This window comes from Serinus canaria, chromosome 5, assembly GCF_022539315.1.
Source record: "Serinus canaria isolate serCan28SL12 chromosome 5, serCan2020, whole genome shotgun sequence".
NCBI classification, from domain to species: Eukaryota; Metazoa; Chordata; class Aves; order Passeriformes; family Fringillidae; genus Serinus; species Serinus canaria.
The window spans coordinates 6,970,182-6,989,932 of record NC_066319.1 but is presented as its reverse complement, the minus strand read 5'-3'; the positions used below and the strand labels follow the sequence as shown (position 1 = coordinate 6,989,932).

The 19,751-nt window shown below is 40.3% G+C and overlaps 1 protein-coding gene across 1 annotated transcript; it reads right to left on the bottom strand.

The window, feature by feature from the left end:
• Window positions 1–481: 481 nt before the first annotated feature.
• Window positions 482–19,689, bottom strand: SMIM38 (small integral membrane protein 38). The gene is made up of 2 exons (XM_030240269.2): window positions 19,568–19,689; window positions 482–3,025 (listed from the first exon to the last, which is right to left on the bottom strand). The coding sequence occupies exon 2, from the start codon at window positions 2,464–2,466 to the stop codon at window positions 2,335–2,337; it is 132 nt and encodes a 43-aa protein (XP_030096129.1). The 5' UTR covers window positions 2,467–3,025; window positions 19,568–19,689; the 3' UTR covers window positions 482–2,334.
• Window positions 19,690–19,751: the final 62 nt, after the last annotated feature.

Genomic DNA, 19,751 nt, shown 5'->3' with positions numbered 1-19,751 from the left:
TGCAAAAAAATCAATGGGGTAAAAATATCTTTTAAATATCTAAATGTCAGCACACAGCTCCATAGGAAATACCAGGAAATACCAGTGGATACTTTCACATCATAACACACTTAAAGGGCTTAGATTGCTTTTATCTCCATAAAAAGAGAGAGGAAAGAGACCTGTGGGGGTAAAGAGGAAGATTTCAATCTCCTTTATATTTTGCACTCCTGAAAGTGTGATAGTCCTAATTTTGTGATGCAGGATAAACAGGATGGCTTCCCACATCCTGCAGGATAGGATAACAACAATATGAATGCAATGAGAAATTAACCAAGTTGCTATTAAAACTGCTGAGAATGCATAAGGAGTTTACTAGGCAACAAGATCTAAATTAACTCTTCAGTCAAAATTTTTATGATTATTAAATTAATTAAATGTGCCTCAAAACATGAATGTTTTAATAAACTGCTTGGGGTTGCAGCCAGTTTTACCATTGTAGGATATAGAGCAATATTATGCCAAATAATATTTGGCCAGACCACTCTTATAATTAGAGTGCAACTCACATGACTAAAATAAGGTCCAAATCAAATGTTTTAGGTACATAAATACCAATGGATCCAGTCCATAGGGTATGGTCCATAACAAGACCACAAGCTCTAATTTACAGGGAAAACTTGAAACGCTGCCCTGCAGGGATAAAAAAAATGAAAGTTGTGAATTCCACACTGGTATCAGTTCCAATATCCCCAAACGTTAAAGGCAGTAAACCACAACTTCACCTGTCTGGCTTCTCATTACATCCACACTTTTAAACAATTATAAAAACAGTACACTGTCAAATGCAATTTCCATAGGATTGAAATAAAGAATGAGAAGATTTATTTCTTAAAGGCACTATCAATTTCTCCACAAGCTTTGTTTTGCACACAACAGCTCAGAATAGCAATGATTAACTGAAAGAAGAAAAATGGAACACTGTCACTATTTTTCCAGTTACTCATCATAAAAGGTATGTCGGCACATCAAGTAGACAACATTTCACTTTCCTCTTGTGGTTTGCTGGTGTTGGAGAAACAAAAAATGGACAGAACCATCATTAAAATTAAGAATCAGAGAAACAGACAAGGAGTCAGTTACATCTACATATAATTTATTGTTGCCTGTCAGGATTTCAAGCTCATGACATGCACCTTCAAGCATTACAGGCTGTTTTGTAGAATGATCATCCACCATAAATAAAATCTGATGCTGAAATCAATTGGCCTGACATTTACCCTGCTTCACTGCCTAAGCACATACCAGATCTCATGTGTGATTTTTAGGAGGCTCTTAAAGACAAAATTACAAGGGCTGATGAGCACTTACTAATGACAAGCCTGTAGGAGTATGTGAGTCATGAATGGGCCAGAAGCTCTGTATGGGAATACTGTAGGCTTTTACCTAGTTGAACTCTGATATCATCACGTGAGCTACTGAGAGATATAAAAATAAGTATATGAAGTGGTAATCATCCCTTTCACATGAGATAGAAAATGATGAAAGAAAAAGAAGGGTTCTTAAAAAAAAATTCAAAGAGTGACTAGGCCAAGGATAGTGCATTTCTTGGGCAAGGTAATACAATTTTCCCATATTTACTGTAAAAAATTCAGCTCTTAAAAGACAGTATTACACTGAGTTGCAGTAAGATTCAGGTTGTTTGACTTAATTTAACACCTATTTTAAAGAAGACAGTTCATTTGAAAAAATTTACTTGCTTTTGCCAGGTAAGTTAAACCAAGAAATCCCAAGTCACTTTGTCCTTGGGCAAGTAGTCAAATCCTCCGGTGTCCTAGTAGGGTGCCTGTATCAGGCTAGGCATGAAGGTCACTTGCAGGGCTTTGGTATCAAAACTCACTCGCATCGTCACCCCACCCATTGCTGGTGCTGAAGAGGAATTCCGAGCTGACTGGCTGGGAAGAGCCATGAGGAATTTGGTAACAAATCAGCCAGCCAGGTAAAAATCCACTCCTGCCAGCCCACAGCATGGCATGTGGACACTGAGCACTCTTGGACTGCCCAGCAAGAGGGTTCCTTCCTGCTTGTCCACATCATTTAATTGGCAGAAGTCCACAAGTCTGTTCCCAACAGCAAATTCATGCCCAAGTTGGATAGGAAGTCATTTGACTCAATCAGTTGACATTCCTTCCCCTCTGTCAGCATAAGGCTTTCTGAAGGATCTTCACTCAGCTGCAGTCTCAGCAGGTCATTTCTCTCTCATCAGATCCCAAGGTAAAAGCTGCTCTAGCTCCGTTTACCTTACCCAGCTCTCCCCATTGTCAATTCAAAGCTGAACGAGCCTTTTGAAGTCTCTTAGTCCTCTTTTTTTGTGCCAGGAAACCTTTGGGACAGTTTATAATCTATATAAGCACTAAGACAGGACCACAAAATGAATCGTATTAATATAATTACAACCAGTAAAGTCATCAAAAGGAATGATTCCATATTTAAGCTAGAATAAAGAGGTAATGTGAAAAGAAATACTCTGGGAGATCTAATTATATAATGCAGTATTCAGTTCTGCACGGCCAGCCCAGCAATTCCTCTAACATTCCAATCAAAGTGATCTCACTAGCATGTGAGAGAAGAGTCCAGCTGACAGATTTGGGACATGTAACGTACTATTTAGTCAAGAGGCCCCATGTGCTATTCATAAAGAATTAACAACTCTTATATTGACAATGACAGTATTGTCAGAAGACCTTTGGAAGGAGGAAAAAAACCTCCATAAACTCCGTCTCTGTGAAGTTGGACTTTTTTTTTTGGCCCCTCTTTTCCAATGCTGATGTAATCTCCAAACATCTCCAGCAGCAGCTGCTCAGCGAAACCAGGCACCTTCTCCCTAGTCCCTTTCAGCAGCACACGCAGCACTTTCCAGTTCCCTCAAGACAATCAGGGCCTTTCTTTCACCAATTAGCTATCACTTCAAGAGTCCTGAGCTGTCCAACGAGCTCTTAAGAATGGTCTTTGCAGGAAACAACACTGGAGGAGTTTTTTTTTCCCCCTAGACAAATGAAAAGGGGAAGAAGGGGAGGGGGAAGAGGGGGACACAAAAAAGCACAAGAAAACAAATCAGAACATAGAAGCTGTCCAAAATGCATCGCTTATTTCGTACATGGACAAATGCAGAAATGTCCTCAACAGCCAAGGCTAGAGCAAAGCACACACACACAAACACAAAAAAAATGCTCCTACTTTCTTTAGGAGATAGTTTGTTTAGTCAAATATGTTAAAAAGGTTTCACAGAAAGAAGTGCTCTTGTTACAGCAAGTCTGAGCCATGCAAAGTGAAAGGGAACGAAACTCCTGTAAGATTATGCTCTGTTTCCTTATTTGGCTCTCCAAATATAAAGCAGCATTATTTGAAGTAGACACTATAGGAAAGAACTCGGTTTAGCTCACTTTAAATATAGATGAAATGAGTAATTACTAGAACTGTTAAGATCTTTTCAGACTTACTAAGTAGCAAGTTCCTTTCCCCAGAAACAGCACTTTCTGTCTAAAAAGAAATTAAAGCCTGATTCAGAGACATAAGGCTTTGGGAATTCTATGTCCTTTTTTCCTTAAATTCAGGATAAAGTAACACCTTGAGATTACAGGATACAGTAATATGCTTGGAGATGCCAAGTCCTCATTAGAACTAGCACAAACTCCAGGACCCACTTCAGAAGAAAACAAAGAACTTTTATTGATGTTTAAGAAATTCCTTGCCTGGGCCTGGACACGTGTAGTTATGAAGGCAAAACTGGGAAGGATCAGCAGTAAGTGAAATTACTTGGATATGGTTCAAGCGATAGCCTTGTGTCAGAGATGCTTCCTTGATTTTTAAAAATTCTGCATTAAGCCAAATGTCATACCAAAATACTGACTGTCAATATCCTCTCAAAGTATCACTTTCTGGTCAAATTTGTCCTTGATTGGGGTAACCTCATGAAAGTCACTATGTTGCCTACTACATAGCCAACAGAACCATATTTTACACTGCAATTAAAAAAATTAAATAAAATACTCTGTTCCCTTTTATTGAATGTGTATCAGAAGCAAAGCCCTGGGCTTTGTAAACAGTTAAGTGGTAGAGCAAAACAAATACTTTCAGGGGTTTCAGGAGTTTGTTCATACTAATGGGTGTTCTCAACTACCACACGGATTCTTTTATGGAGGTGGAAATTGTCAGAACTGATCAGATTGCTTAAAAGGCAAGAAAGTCTGACATATTGCCCTGCATGCATTTATGAAGCAATGGGAATCAACTCAAATTCCTCTGTTCAGGAAGGCTCAACCAAGGGATGAGTACACAAAATCAGGATTAAGGAGGAATCTTTGAGGAGGCACACCAAACAATGTCTTTTTATACCTACAGATTCCAAAAGCTGCTGAGTTTAAAGGAATTGCTCCTTTCAACTAGCAAAGACCTGGCTGAAAAAATGCAGCAGGCTGGTGAGAACAAATAAATACACATGTATATGTTACTAGGGACACCTACAGCTACAGGAAAAAGGATAAAAGGGGCCCAAAAGGTCTACCAGCTTGCCCTAAAGCAAAATCACCTACATCATTCCTGACAGCAGTTTCTCTAACCTGCTCTTTTCTTTTAAGAGACAACCACACAGATGAGAAGAAAGGAAATCATCATCTCATCTGAAAGGGATTTCAGCAGGAAAAACAGTTTGACAAACTGTTCAGTGCTCTATCTGCTGCAACACAACCCCTGCAAGAGAGGGGCTCCACAGTATGCACTCACTTGGGCAACTGGCTCATTTGGTAGCTGTACAATTACTTATTGGTTGAGGCGATGCTACCTGAATTTTTTTTTAGAGAAGCAGTATCTTTGTACCAGCCCATCTGCATGGCTCCAAGGAAAGTGCATCTTTTGTGACAACCCTCTTCCTCCAGCGTGGTGCAACGCAGCTGTCTGTGCTCCAGCAGCATTGCTGAGAACCACCAATCTCAGCATGAGCTGCAATCCAGCACATCCCATGCCTTGGCCACCAGCTCCAGATCACTCTGCTAGCACTGAGAAGCCTGGTGGCTACTAAAGGGCACACCCCAGGGAGGAGCTGGGGGTTCATTGCACTGCCAAGGGAACAGGTGCCTCCTCCTGCCTGTTCTCAGGAGAGCAGGTTCTCAGCTCCGGCGGTCCATGCGAGGTGTCAAAGCCGGAACAGAGGCGGCACATCGCCAGCGCCTGGCACCGGGATGTGCCCAGGACAGGCTGACATAAAGCTGGGGCAGCTTCCCTGCCAGCTGCCTGGGCAGTGGCAGCTCCCTGGCTCCACAGGCCACGGCTGTCAGCTTGGCAGCCCGCTTTTATTCACACACAGGAATGCGAATGCTGCCCAAAATGGAAGGACATGCTTTCCTGCTTGAATTTCACTCCTTGGGACAGATTTCCTCCCACGGAAAATTAATGGCACAGCATGAGCAAGGCAAATTTAAATGCCAGATGAAAACTAGTGTGGCTGGATTTTAGAAAATGCAGTTTAACATGGGTAGTTGTTCTTCCCCACTTTGCAAAGTATTTTGAGAGCAAGTGAGGAAAAGCACTATGTAAAGCCTATACATTGAGCATTATTATTTGGATTTTCCCAAATTTACTTTTTCACACAACAGATGTTCCTAATGTCTGGCACCATTTTTAATGATGTGCCTTTTTTCTGAAGAATGTGTGCTGTATTACCCATAAAAGCATCCTCTCTCTTCAAAGTTTATTTTATTAAAATCATTTTTCAACCAGCCATCTCTCTAGGGAACAATGACATGATAGAACAGCATTTCTGACTGGCAATATTTTATTACTAACATGTGTTTTCATCACACAACCAGTATTACTACCTTATTCTGCTATAAATATTTAATAAACTCCTCTAATCTGTAACTATTTCCAAGACAAATTCAATATTTTGCTTTTAAATTATCACATAATTAATTGTCCTTATAAATGCCCATTGAAAGGTAGTTTAGGGGGAAAATAGCACATATTACACAGTCTTGTTGACTTTTAAAATGTAAGGCAACAGATTTCACATCTCATTTTCCAATTCCCTTATAAAGCAATCTCCTAAAATATCACTACACTCCCAAAATTTTAAAATATCAAGTAAACTTACAAGAGGAAAAGCAGACAATACAACAATAATCCTAAACCATTCACTGTTATCACCAGTTTGAACTATATCCCAAAAATATAAGTAAATTAGAATTGAAAAATAGGATATTTGACTTACTGCATTTTCCACACATTCAGCAGTCAGGATATCTACCAAAGGGAGCAGCAAGAGTTGCAAGTGTTGGCAAGGCTAATAAGAAGTTCTGAGTTCTTTGTTGGAAAAAAAAAAGGAAAAATTCAAGACCTGCACTTATCTGTCAGAATCACGTCCCTTCTACAGTTATCAGAGTCAAAAAGGCACCTTGCTCCAGGTTACATATGTGAAACCTCCTGAGCAAGCATTCTACATCACACTGAAAACAAAGTACCACGTAAAAAGGGTCAGATCAAGACATATCCGCTTTAGAGGACAAAAATCTGACATTCAGAATCAATTATTGCTCCACCTAAGTTGTGATAACGTGCTCATATCAAGATCAATAAATCCTGCATTGAGTCAAAGCAAAGTCAACACCTGCCCCACGGGTTTTCTCCTGGAAAATCCCCAGCAAACACACTCCTCCCACTGTAATCAGCTTGGTATGCCCACTTCCATGATCAGGAACAAGGACAAACCGAAGATACTTCATTTATTACATGTTTCATCCCTTAAGACTAACTTCAGCCTCCATAAAACCAGAAGTATTAGTAAAACCCCAGCTCATCCTCAAAGGGGTCAAAAGTGAGATTTAAATGCAACACAAGAGCATAAATCACAGGAAACAGCAATAAAAGTGAAGGGAAAAGACTAGAAGGAAATTAAACAAAACCTTATAAATCAGTCCTAAAAGTGATTACACGAAGACATCTGTATTTCCAAAAAGACTTGATGAGACCTCTGCTGTCATTCCATGACCACCTCCATGTGCTGCTGGATGGGGCAATGGTCAGCAGGAGACATCTTGGTTCCCTTTCATTTACAGGAATTTCTTACTAGGAATGTGATCAGAACATGACCCAGCAGTAGCAGAATAATAACATACAGGCCATGATACTTAATGGTACCAATCAATTAAAAGATTAGCAATGCCTAAAATGTCCACCTAATTGCAAACAAATATAAAAATACAAAAATACTTTGTGACTCAACAGAAAAAAAACAGGGATACATATTTAAATTTACATTATAAAGTTCAGAGCAGCATGTTATCAAGTAATTATTATCTCCTTAGTGATCAGAGAGACCATACACAATTTGCTAAGTTTTCATACTCAGCTAGATACCTAATTTTTGGGGTCGAAAGAACCTCAGGATTTTTTGCTGAGGAAATTAAGGAATTATCACCAAATTTGACCAGGCACAATGATCTAGCCCTAAACCAACCTTTTCTGGTGCCCTCCTTCCATCAGTAGACTTTTTTTTTTTCCCCCAGTGAATTAACAGAATTCATATCAATACAGCAGAGAATTTAATGAGTACTATTTTTGACAAAACAACGTTTCAACAAAATGCCAGTTTTTCAAACACAGAAAACCGGCATAATGTGCTTCAGTTCTGACAAAGTATTTGCCAAGAACTGCCTTCCAGAGCCCTACGATTCAAGATCAGCACAAACCAGACAGATCACAGTCTTCAAACATTATGCAGTCAAGGCACTCATGCATAAAACCACAGTTTGAGCCTTTTGACGAGTGCTGTGGTCACCTGTCTCTGGGTTATTCCCAAGCCTTCCTTCACTTAAGATCCTTGTTTCCTTTTCACTGTGCAAAAACCAGACTGGGACTTTCAGAAATGTCACAGGATGGAAAACTCACTTCCCTCTCATCTGCAACTCCATGTCTTTGGCAGACCAGATCACTTGGATTATCCTCTGCCTGCGCTATACCAAAAAGAGTTCAGACCGAAACCTGCCTCTGGTTTACAATTAAATTTGGGTGTCCTGATCATCCTTTGTTTTGACTGCACGAGCCAGCAGCCCTGAGGTTAAAGTTCCAATGGTAGGCCCCTGGGGCTCCACAAGCTGCCCTTTTCCTACAAGGTCCACCATGTGACAAACTTAACAACTAAAGAAAAATTCAAACTTTCTAAAACTAACCATAAGCAAAATGTGCTTTGGCAAACTACAGACCTTGGAAACTACTTGAAGATTATATCACCCCACTCATAAAATGCAGTTATTGAAAAGAACTGTTACCCTTTAAAGTGATGGAAGGCAAACTTTTCACATGCTGCACTGACACTGCTCCAAACCTCATTTTTTCTATTTAAAAATGAAAGTCGGGCTTTCAGCAAACTACATTGTGTTTTGAAGAAGTTTTTCATTCTACTAACAGGTTATCCTGCTTACTTTTAAAGTCTCTTTGCACACAAAAAGAAGGGGAGCTGGAGCAAAGAAGGAAAGAAAAGAGTCCATTTGAAAAAATTACACTGCTAGATTACAAGAGTTGAAAGCTGGTATGTAATTTTGCTCCGGGTGATCAAACTGCTAATCAGGAATGCTGTCGGGAACAGAATGGAATTCCAAATAAATTAGCCATATCCAAGAAGCCAATAAAACACAGGGTTAAGGCTCACAAAGAAAACAAATTTATTCAGCCTACTTTATCAGAATCCTTAATAATGTGTACCACTTTTTCTCATTGCAGTCTGAGCTCTTCCACTGGAACAGTGTGGAGAAGGAAAAATGAGTTACACTTCATAAATCTCCTACTTGTACAGACGCCTAAAAACATTACAGACAGCAAGACGCACAATGCCATTCTATATCAGTACATATGCTTATCACAGCCACGGGAGAAATGTGCAGATTTATTTCCCAAACTTTATTTCTGAGGCACCTGACCAAAGAAAAGATGCTACACATTTCTAGGAAAATCTACAAAGCTGAAGGAAAAGGTTAGAAATTCACTGACCTCCATGCTAAAATGAGGTTCAATACCACAGCATATATATTGAATAACTAACCACAAGAATAAATCTCTGTCCTCTATGACAATCCCATTGCCTCATGTTTTTCATCAAGTATAACAAGGAAAATTTGCAGTACTGTGGCTGAGGTACTGTCTGCAACTCAGAGCATTTGTTGTTTTCACGTCTGACAGCATCCCAGAGAAACTCTTCATAATAGTTTATGCCAAAATCACAGGAACATTAAAAGATGTGCTTAAGCTTCGGCCTCTCCTTGAATTGGAACTTTAATCTTTTTCAGGCTAGTTTTCCTCATCTGTGAAATGGCGATTATACTAGCCTCTTACTGTACAGCAGTTTGGAGACAGAACTGAATTTTTGAAGCATTTTTGTAGCAATACAATCTTTAAAAGGAGATAAAATACAAGAATTATTTCATGCAGGATCTAAACACATAAAGAAATATCTTCCTGTGGTAGAAATGCATGTACCATCTTGGATCCTGAGAAAATTAGGTAAATCATTAACATATTCTCACTTCAAGCCATACATTGTCCAGCACACTTATTCACTGGAAAATAAGAGACTGAGGACAATACCAGTTGCATTTACAGGACTCTGCCATATTTCCCTGAGAATCTGTGCATGCAGGCATTTCCTATAACAAAATTCATCAAGCAAACCACCAGCTGAGTGCGAGTGTTGGGGATTCATTTGCCTGGTAGTTCCAAGCCATGGCACTGTCCTGCTTTCCAAATGACCAAACTGCATGAGCCATTTCACATCCATAGCTGGTATACCAGGTATTTTCTAAAGAATTTTTGTCCCAGAAAAGGGGAAGTCCCAGTAAGACACCAGCTGCATCCCCTCCCCTTCCTATGATGAAACAACTTAAACACTATTTTTATTATCACCACTGTATCTAGTATTTTATTAAAACAAAAAAGCACGGGTTTTATCAAGTGTGACTTACATTTATTTTTTGTCAAGTGTTTCCTCCTCCCTGTAAGAATATACTTGCAAAGAAAAAAATACATTCCTCTTCTCTGGAATTGCACCTCCAGAGAGTGAGGGTCAGATGATGAGAGCCCTCGCTGTACCATCAAGCCATGTGACTGGAAGGGTTCTGTCTATATCTCAATGCCTCCAGTAAATGCACATTAAAAAAATGTTTTATTTGCACAAAATATTTTAAATAAAATATTAACTATGCTGTTTGCTCAGAAAAATAAACTAAGAAAGCAATAAGCACAAAGAAAACTTTGCATGAATACCAAGGAAAAGTGTTGATTTTCATTTTCAAAAGGGTTTCCTTGAATAAAAACTAAATTTTTATGGTTAACTACTACAAGAAAAGTTTTGATTCCGGGAACAGCAGAAAAGGACATTTACCCAGAGATTTAGAGCACATCAATAAACTGTTTCAAGTCATTTGAGACAACAATCGTGACAAATGAACTACTGGTCTAAAAAATGCTACCTTGTTCCACCTTGACCTGCCAAACATCTGCATTAATGGACGATTTGTGGGCTTGAGCTGAGCACAGGTGCAAGTGCTTGAAGATTTGGGGTGGATTTCTGCATTTCCAGGATATAGACCCAGGATTTCTGAGGGAAGAGAAGGAGGGTGGCTGCTGGCAAGGAGCAATGCTTCTCCACTGACTCGCTCTTGGCAGGCCAATTCTGGATTACTACACTAAATATTTGACTTTACAAAATAATGTCATAAGTCACAGCTTGATCAGTAAGTGCACTGCTCTTGTACCCTGAAAACAGCATGACTGAGGTATATCTGAGATTTAAAAATTAAAAAAAAACCTCAGAAAATAAAGCAAGTAGGTGAAAGGTAACTGTATCACTTTACAGACACAAGCTTCCCTCTGATTACAACTAATTAAGATATTCAGCAGCCTTAAAACAATACCTTTTTTAAATCAATGTACCCAGCCAGCATCCACAGCTTTTTGTGATGACAAATGCCCTTTGAAAGAGTTAATAGGCAAAGGTTTGTACTGGCAATGAATAGGACTACCTTTAATTGATCCAAGAGCCTTAGAGAGCTGTCTTATAGCGTGATGATGTATTTGGGTTGCAAGTAGGCCAAAATAAGCATAAAGAAAATCTGTAAGACCATGAGACCTTTCATTTTTTCATTGCAGGGGGGGGACAGTGGGGGGGAACTGCTGGGGAAAATGAGACAACTATGATTGCGTTATCTTTGTGCTCTGGCACTTAAAATAGATAAAACGACAGAAATTTTGAGGAAAATAGAGGAAGTGATCAGGCCATAATTCTTAGAATAAATGTCAAGATGTACAGAAATGCACAAAACAAGGCTTCTTCAGAATTAAAAAAAAGCCATGAAAAAAGAGGAGATGACCTAATGGTATAAAAAAACATTGATTAAAGAGATACCCAGAGGGAGAAAGATATGCCATCAGCTTTAACAAACACTGCATAGCACTGCATTCCCTCTTAACTTCTCAAGTAAGGGGAGGGAAAAAAATGTCTATGGAAGAGGCAGTCACATGGATCCATTTATAATTTTTCCCCTTATTCCCTGCTCATCTTTTGTATGGTTTTGTTCAAGATGTACAGGAAATATGCACGCTAAAAGCACCTCACAAAATTAAACATGATAGGTTAGTTGTAAATATTTTACCCTGAGTAGTCAAAGAAGAAACAAAAAAATCATTTTTTAAGGAATATAAAATCCATTCAATCATATTTTTTCTTGATGAGACTGATTATACATTAATATTACCTAGTAATGAAGGAAGGAGTCTATCCATGCTTACATGTCTGTGTCCCTGCACTAGTCTTTCATCAGAAACTCACTTTTGGCAGAATCCCTCCCTCACAAGGCAAAAGCTAAACAGATTTCCTTGAACTTCTATAGGTGGAAACTTTATGTCAAGGTAGAATTTTTTTGGAAAGTCTAAAGCAAATCAGACAAGAAAATTCCTAGTCTAAAATACTATTTTCAAATTGAATTACTGCGTAAGCATACTATCAACAACTCTATAAAAAAAAAATCAAACAAAGTTGTTGGCATCTGAGATTTTCTTAGAAGACAGATATGGGAGGAGCTAGGAGAAAACAGTTGACATTGCTCCTTAGAAATAAAGAAGCAGAGCAATAAAATATCCTGCTCCAATATACGCATCCAGATGCATTAGGAAAAGTGAATCAAGTCCAGTTTCAACCTGGAACAGAGAACACACAAGCTGTTCTAAAATCCTTTTCACCCCAAAGCCATGAACGAGCCCTCTTCTAGCAGCCACCCAACAGAAAAAGGTACAGAGCCTTCATTGTGGTCTAGGTAAAAATGAGGATTGATCTTACATCTCAAAACAGCAATACATTATTCCCCCATTAGGAATGTTTGCCTCCTGTGAGTCTTCCCCTATGCTACAAAGCTCTGAGGAAAAGAACAGATAAAAACTTCACATCACAACTTCCAGACATTTTCCCAATTAATCATTCTAAGCCCACATCACCAACCACCACAGAATTACAACCATACCAAGGCGAGTACCAGCTGCAGCCTTCAAAATAACCCCTCACTTCAGGGCATAAACATCAGCAGGTGAGGAGAACCAGGACATGAGGACAGTGGCAACCTACTACAGAAAGCTGAGACAAGCTGTGCACATTCTTGCTTACTTCTGCATGAAGAGACTCAAAACACTGTTTGCATTTTGTGTTGCTTTCATTAAAAAAAAAAAATTTGAGAAAGTCTCTTCTCCTTGTTCCATTCACTTTCAATTCAGACTCCCAGCATCTTATGTTGTAGTTTAAGCCAAAATATTTCCTTCTACCTTATCAGGCAACATGCAAATTCTAGCTACCAATGGGTTTTCTGAAAAGTAAACAAATAAATAAAAAATTAGGATATACAAGGACGTTTAAAGGATATCAAGTTCTTTTGGAACGATTTGAAATCAACTGCTTTTTGTGCAGGGGACAGCAGGTGGATTGCCCATCCCACTCTCCCCAAGCATGGTGAAGCACCAGTGTTTCACAAAATAGAAGTCAATCATATCACAAAATAAATATGTCCATTAGCTTCCTATTCAACAGAAAAAATGGCTTTAAAAGTCCCTTGCAGACTACTTTATGATTCTATTCTATGAACTGCTACAATCAGCTTATTTGTAGGACACTCTATGCCATTGAAGATTTCTATTGCTGCCCCTCTAGACAGCCTACAAAAAAAGGGGCAATATTCAGATCCTATTCACACACATTCAGTTCCACCAAAGAACTCACATTGATAGTAAATACCAGCAAAATCTGAGTCTTTTCCCCAAATGAAGCCTAAAGCGTGTTTACAGGTCTGTTTGTTTACACAGAGACAAAACATGTCCCATCTGGAAGCACCAGTGGGAGCCAACAGAGCCCTACAAGGATGGCATCTCTCTACAGACTCAAACTGACCACCAATGCCAAAACTGTAAGAATCCCATAACCACAGGCTTCTCTTTGACCAAGCAAATAGTGAACTGATGAGAAACTGAGGCATGGAAAGGCTGAATAAAAATGAACCCAGATTTTCCAAGGGGCATCTATTTTACAGCTGCCTCATAAAGCTAAGAGAAACAACATTTTTAAAGCCAGTTCATGTTGTATTCTTGAAGGACTTTCTGTATTTGGTTAATTTTCACTCCTGCTTACACATGCATATGCTTACACCTGCTAAAGCAGCTAAAAGAAGGTGGGGAAAACTGATGAAGAAAGATAAATGGGCTTTCCAGTGCCAAAGATGGACTCAGTTTCAGAGAGAAGATTAAAACCCATCAGTTTTTGTCCCTCATGCAAGTGCTCAGACAAAAGTTTCCCAGGTTCCTTATAAACTGAAATAACCCTCCTGAATAAATTATATTTTTCAGAAATGGTCTCCAGCAAGCTTTACCTAGGAACTAGCTGAGTCTCCTTACAAAAGTGCTGTTTAACTGAGGTTTAACTAGACTATCATCTACAATCCCAGGCCCAAATACAGGGAAATAAAACCCACAATATTTTCCTAAAGGAGGCAGAAGGAGTTTACACACTGTATCCTGTAAAGAGGCAACAGGCACAGATAAAGTTGTGCTTTCAGCTCCACCAGAATAAATCCTCAGGAACTCCACGTTGACAGAAACCTCCATCCTAAACGCTCTAAGGACTTTCCTCAGCTCAGCTGAGGATACTAAGGAAGCAAACTCTGATCCTCTTTTTTTCCTAGAAATCTGCTTCAGAATTCAACATCTTTGATGTAAATCTTATAAAAGACTGGTGGCATCAAGTAAGGAACAGGATGGGGGAAAACCTGTTTCCGACTCCTCTGTGGGGGGACCATTAGGAGGAGGGTTAATAGCCCTGGGCATGAGATCAAATTAAGGTTTGTGCCAGTTCCCCCAGGCTTTCCCTTGCAATCAGCAGCTTCCCCAGGCTGGGCAGCTCACCCTCATCTCCTCCCCAAAGACAGCTCTTAAACAGAAGCACGGCAGTCTGCTGGGAGGAAACAGAAAGATAATCACACAACTAACTTATATGGACAAGGTATGAAAAAGGCCGAGGGAGGGCAAAGAGGGAGGGAGCCTTCGATAGCTTCACCTTTGGAGCGATACAAACCTAATGCACATTAAAAACTGAGAGGTGGGGGCAGCTGGAACTCGGAGCTTCCCAACATGTGGATTGCAGCACTGAGGCAGCCCCGAGTTTAAACAAGGCTGGAGTTAGCATTCAGAGCACACAGCCCAGCAGAGTATGGGAAAGGGATCGAGCAGCCAGCCCAAAGAGCTGGCGCCATGAACTGACGAGCAGAGCGCAAGTGATAAAGATTTACTGCAAGAGAGGAGGAAACAGTCCACTGGCCCGATTAGAGCTGTGAATACAGAGTTGTTTAGGGAGGATTTTGCAGCTGACTGATCACAGGCTGTTGGAGCAGGCCTTAGACAACAGCTGCAAGGCTTGCTGGGCTGCAGAAACAAAAGGCGCCTAGCACGGTGCAAAGAAAGAGTTGACAGGTTGTTGTTAGCAGAGGCAAATGTGTGAGGTATGTCACTGTGTGTGAGACGGGCTGGGCTGGGGTGCTGGGGAAGAAGGAGGGCAAGAAGCACAGGCAGCACTCAGAAAAAGAGGCGGCGTCGCGAGGGTGGGAGCAGGGACACAGGCTTGGTCAAAGCGTTTTCCTAAAATCAGGCCGGTGTTTGTAAGGAGGACAATCACAAGGTCTGTTTACTGCTGCCAAGATGAATTAGCCCATCGTCTCATTTATAGGATGAATCCGGTGGCACAGACTATAAGGTGCATGGCATTAAAGGGACTAATTAGACGATTCTGGCAAATCTGAATTAAGACCCTTTCTTTCTTTGAAAACTGGAAAGCATTTCTCAGGACTCCAGTCAGATGGCTTAGGTTTTGTTGGGCCTTTTCTTTCCCTTCTGAGAAGGGATATCTTGTGCAATTCCCTAACTCACAAGGGTCTACTCTAAATTCTGCTCTGAGCTTCAAGAACAGTTGTTAGGAAGCTGCTGGCATTTACATCATATCTAAAAAGGTCCAAATGAAAATCCTGGATTCTGCAGGAATTCAGCTCCCAGGGACAAACTTTACAGCTGGTCCCTCCTGTTAAGAGTGGGCTAAACCAGAAGCCCAAATGAGAACATACCTGAGCTCGGAGCCTACAGCTGAATTCTCACTCACACACAAAACAAGCGAGGTTTTTCAAAAGATGGCTTCTAATCTTACACCCACCCCCTTCAAATCCAGCGCCTACAGCCAAGTGCTTTTCCCAAGCAACTCTGAGCTTTCTGGAGCCATGGTTCACTAAGCATGTGAGTGCTGGGCAGGAATGTATCAATGAAACTTCAGAGATGATCAAAGATAGGAGCTGGAGAACAGAAGACCTTACTTTCAGCTCCCTGTTTGGCAAGTTTAGGATTCAGTTCTTGAAGTCTGGCAACATTTTACTCCAATTGTGACCAAAACAAAGTGTTCCAAACACCTCCGAAGCAGTGGTGCATGCTGTTTGCACACAACCACTATATTACAGTGGTCACTATTAAAATGTTTTACAAACAGCTAAGGTTACCATGGCGTTCACAGCATACTCATAGAAGGCAATACCATGAAAATCACAGAAACATCCAGCACTGCAAGCTGCAAATGTCAGATGTTTCATAGTAATTAGTGACACTTTGTAAAGCAAAGGCTTCTTGCATTTTAATGCACATATCACCAACAAATAAGAGACGCTAAGAAAGTGCAGTGGCCTTTATAGCGTTCAATCAATTATACAAACAAACCTTATTTTGATTTTTCTCTTCTAAATGGTCTCTGGGACTCAGTTAGTCTAGTCCCAACAGGCAGCACTTGATACACTGTAAAGGGAATTCAGAACAAGAGGCATTTCAAGTCTTCTAACACAGCTCCATTCTCCCAATATATATATATATATACAAAAAACCAGACTCAGTGTGCAGAATACTCCATCTAGGGGCAGAAATGTGACTCAAAATTTCCTTAGCCTTTGCTTTGACATGTGTTAACCTCATTGTACCAGGTCTGAGTGCATGAGAAATAATCGACATTTCACAGAGGTTCCAAATAGCTCTTCTTCAGTACGAGTCCACAGATTTTTACTTTTTTATTATTTTAAATACAGAGTTTCCAGCTTGAGTTTCCACTTAACTGTGATTAAGAACACAGGCACCACTTTTAAATACCTACTAGCAACTGGACTATACTTTAAACTACAAATATTATCTTAGGAACAATTTATAATCCATCATCCCCATATGCTCGAGGTTTTCAGCTAAATAAGGGTGGCCAGTGAGCTCAACTAAAAAGAATACTGAAATGCCTGAAGGACTACTTGTGTAACTATATTTTGGATGTAATTGTGCTTCTGCTGGAGTCAAAGCAAAGTCTGAATTTCAGTGCAATGAGAGCACAAATAATTCATGGCAGAGGTATATTTCTAAATCACAAATTCTCCCTGTAGCTGGATAATTCAGTAACATTTATGATTAATGGTATTTGTTCCCCAAACATAATTGAGAGCAATGTATACAGTAGACAGAAGCAACAATTCACAGGCTCCGAGAAAACCCTGAAAATATAAAATAATCCCCTTTAAGAACTTTTTTCTTCTTAAGGAAAAATCAGTTACAGAAGTGTATCAAGCCTTGCCGTCCAATGATGTTTTCTTTACAAAAATCGCTTTCAGCTGACAAGTCCTCACTGATTTTCCATAGTCAGCAATGGGTTACGGCTTGTCCATAATATCACAGCTTTCCACAGCACTGTGTCTTGCTCTTTGTCTCTCTGGTACAGACAGGCTGCTTCTGAAGCTGTTGTAACACTTTGGAAAGTAATCAAATTACTTCCTGCATTTGCTCTCCTTAAACACCTCTGCTTGATCCCCTCCACTCTTCCTGTTCAGCCTCTCAGTCGCAAACTTCATACTTCATAAATGCAGAGGTTAGAATTTTCTAGACACCACTTTAATTTTTCAAATAGCAATCCAATTACTGAGCAAATTGGCACATGTGCCTGGTTACATAGTGACTTGGCACTGCCTCCACTCGCTGCTGGCAGTGATGAATGTGTTTCCCCTTCAGCCCTCCTCATCTATCTGCCCCAGCCTCCGAGCCAACACCAGTGACCACATAAGGAGAGTGCCTGGCAGCTGCAAGCCTGAGGTGCCAAGAGGCAGATTGTGTTCTGTAGCAGCAGGATCTGGGTCTGTGACTGGCTTCCTGGCTAGTCTTTTGTAAGACCTTTTCCATGGCCTCTAGGTTGGCTCTAACGAAGGCTGTAGAAATGCCTGCAGGGAGCTGGTACAGAAGTGAGTTAAGTCAAAGGTTTAATTTGGTTTCTAAAGTGAAGTGAATGTATACTGGCCCTCTCTTTCCACCCTGCAATTATATTCCTGCCACATTTATGTGAAAATACAGTATTCAATCAACAATAGGAGTGCATTCCTGGGTATGTCTGCACCACACATTGGGGCAAAGATCCCCAAGCCAGTCTCAATTAACTTTGCTGCAGAACCAGGAGCAATATAGCCGTGTTTGTTTGCTGTGACACCCGAGCTAATTAACTATGTATGGCAGAAACAGAGCTTTACTGTTTCTGGCACCGAGGCTGCTGTCCCTGCGTGGCAAACTGCTACAGACATGCCAGCTCACTTGGAGGTAACCATAGGGCTCCCCAAGCCAGTGCTGCTTTGCACCGCCCAGATGTGTTTAGGAATACTCCAGGAACTGGCAGGAATTTGTTGGCCATCACGTGAGAGTGGCGAGGCTACAGATGTGGTTACTAGGAAATGTGGACTGTTCCATCCCAGTCACATTCTTTCATTACTCACAACATGATGGTCACAGAGCATCTTTAAGTAATGTGTTGAGCATCTTGAGCAGCATCTGTCTCATGTGCTGCTTTCTAAATATCTCACTTCCTCTTCCAGGGGCAAAAAGCTGGACAAAGATATTGTAAAATATTTCTCATATTTGCTTTTTTTTTCTTTCCCCCAAGAAATTTGGGTCTTATTCATAAGTTAATTTCTTTAGACTATTTAAAAAGCCATTTTCAATTATTGCAATGAAGCAGATAAGAACTTTCCCACAACAGGATAGCTCCTCCCCATGTGGGTTTTTTTTGATCCCCAAGAAATTAACTTTCTTAAAATAAATGAGTGCAGGTTCCAACAAACAGAGATGCACTATGATCCCTGTAATTCAAACAGGCTTTGGTGAAGGTAAAAACAAAACACAACTTGCCAGCCATTCCTCTTTTGGAATTCCACCTCAGGAATACCAAGAAGCTACTGGAGAGAATCAGAGTTATTTGTCCAGCAAATTTCTGATGCAGATGATAGTCTGGAAAATATCTGAGTGGACTATGAACTGCACACTCAAGAATATTTCACTGAGTTTGCTTGCTTGGACTTTACTGTATGAGTTGCACTTTATGGCTACATTTGTTTGTTACTGATGAAATTTTTCCTGTCCTTTTATATTTTTTCCCCTAAATCAGGTGTTTTGACAGAGGTACTTAATGAGATGTACTTAGAGGTACTCAGTGAGTGGTTAGATTATATTTAATTAAATCATCTGCATTTATTACAAATCAAGAGCCTTTACCAGTGTTTATCTGTGGGAAGATAAGAAGCCCAAGGTCTTCCGTTGGCTCCCTAGATAAACAAGCCATGTTGTAATTCTAAGAACCACCATAAGTATACAAGGACTTTCTCTTCAAACCTAATCAATCACCCCAGATCTCAAGACTGACTTTTCAGTCACCAAATAGAGTGATAAATTTTAACACACGCATCCCTTGAGCTATCCCTCTGTACAGACACCCACAACTGCGATGCAGCAGCCTGGATTTTAACTGACTGTCTGATATCTGAGTGTGACGCTTTTCCTCTCTGCTCTCAGACTTTGCCACAACTTTTTATGGAGTCACTTTAAACAAACACCATTAAATCCTGCAAAGGCACCAGGCAAGGTAAAGTTACACACATTGCTGGTAGGCTTCAGACCATTTCTCAGCACTCTGTACCTCTGTATTCCAGTGATGTCCAAGAGAAGGATAAAATCCCTGGAGCTGAAGATGAAGTGCAACCCTATTGCCATCTTCAATATCTCCTATGGGAACTGGACACCAGACCCACACTCCTGGACACAGGCCTGTAGGGCACAAGGAAGAATTAGTTATCCAGAAGGGCACACAAGCATGTGCCTCT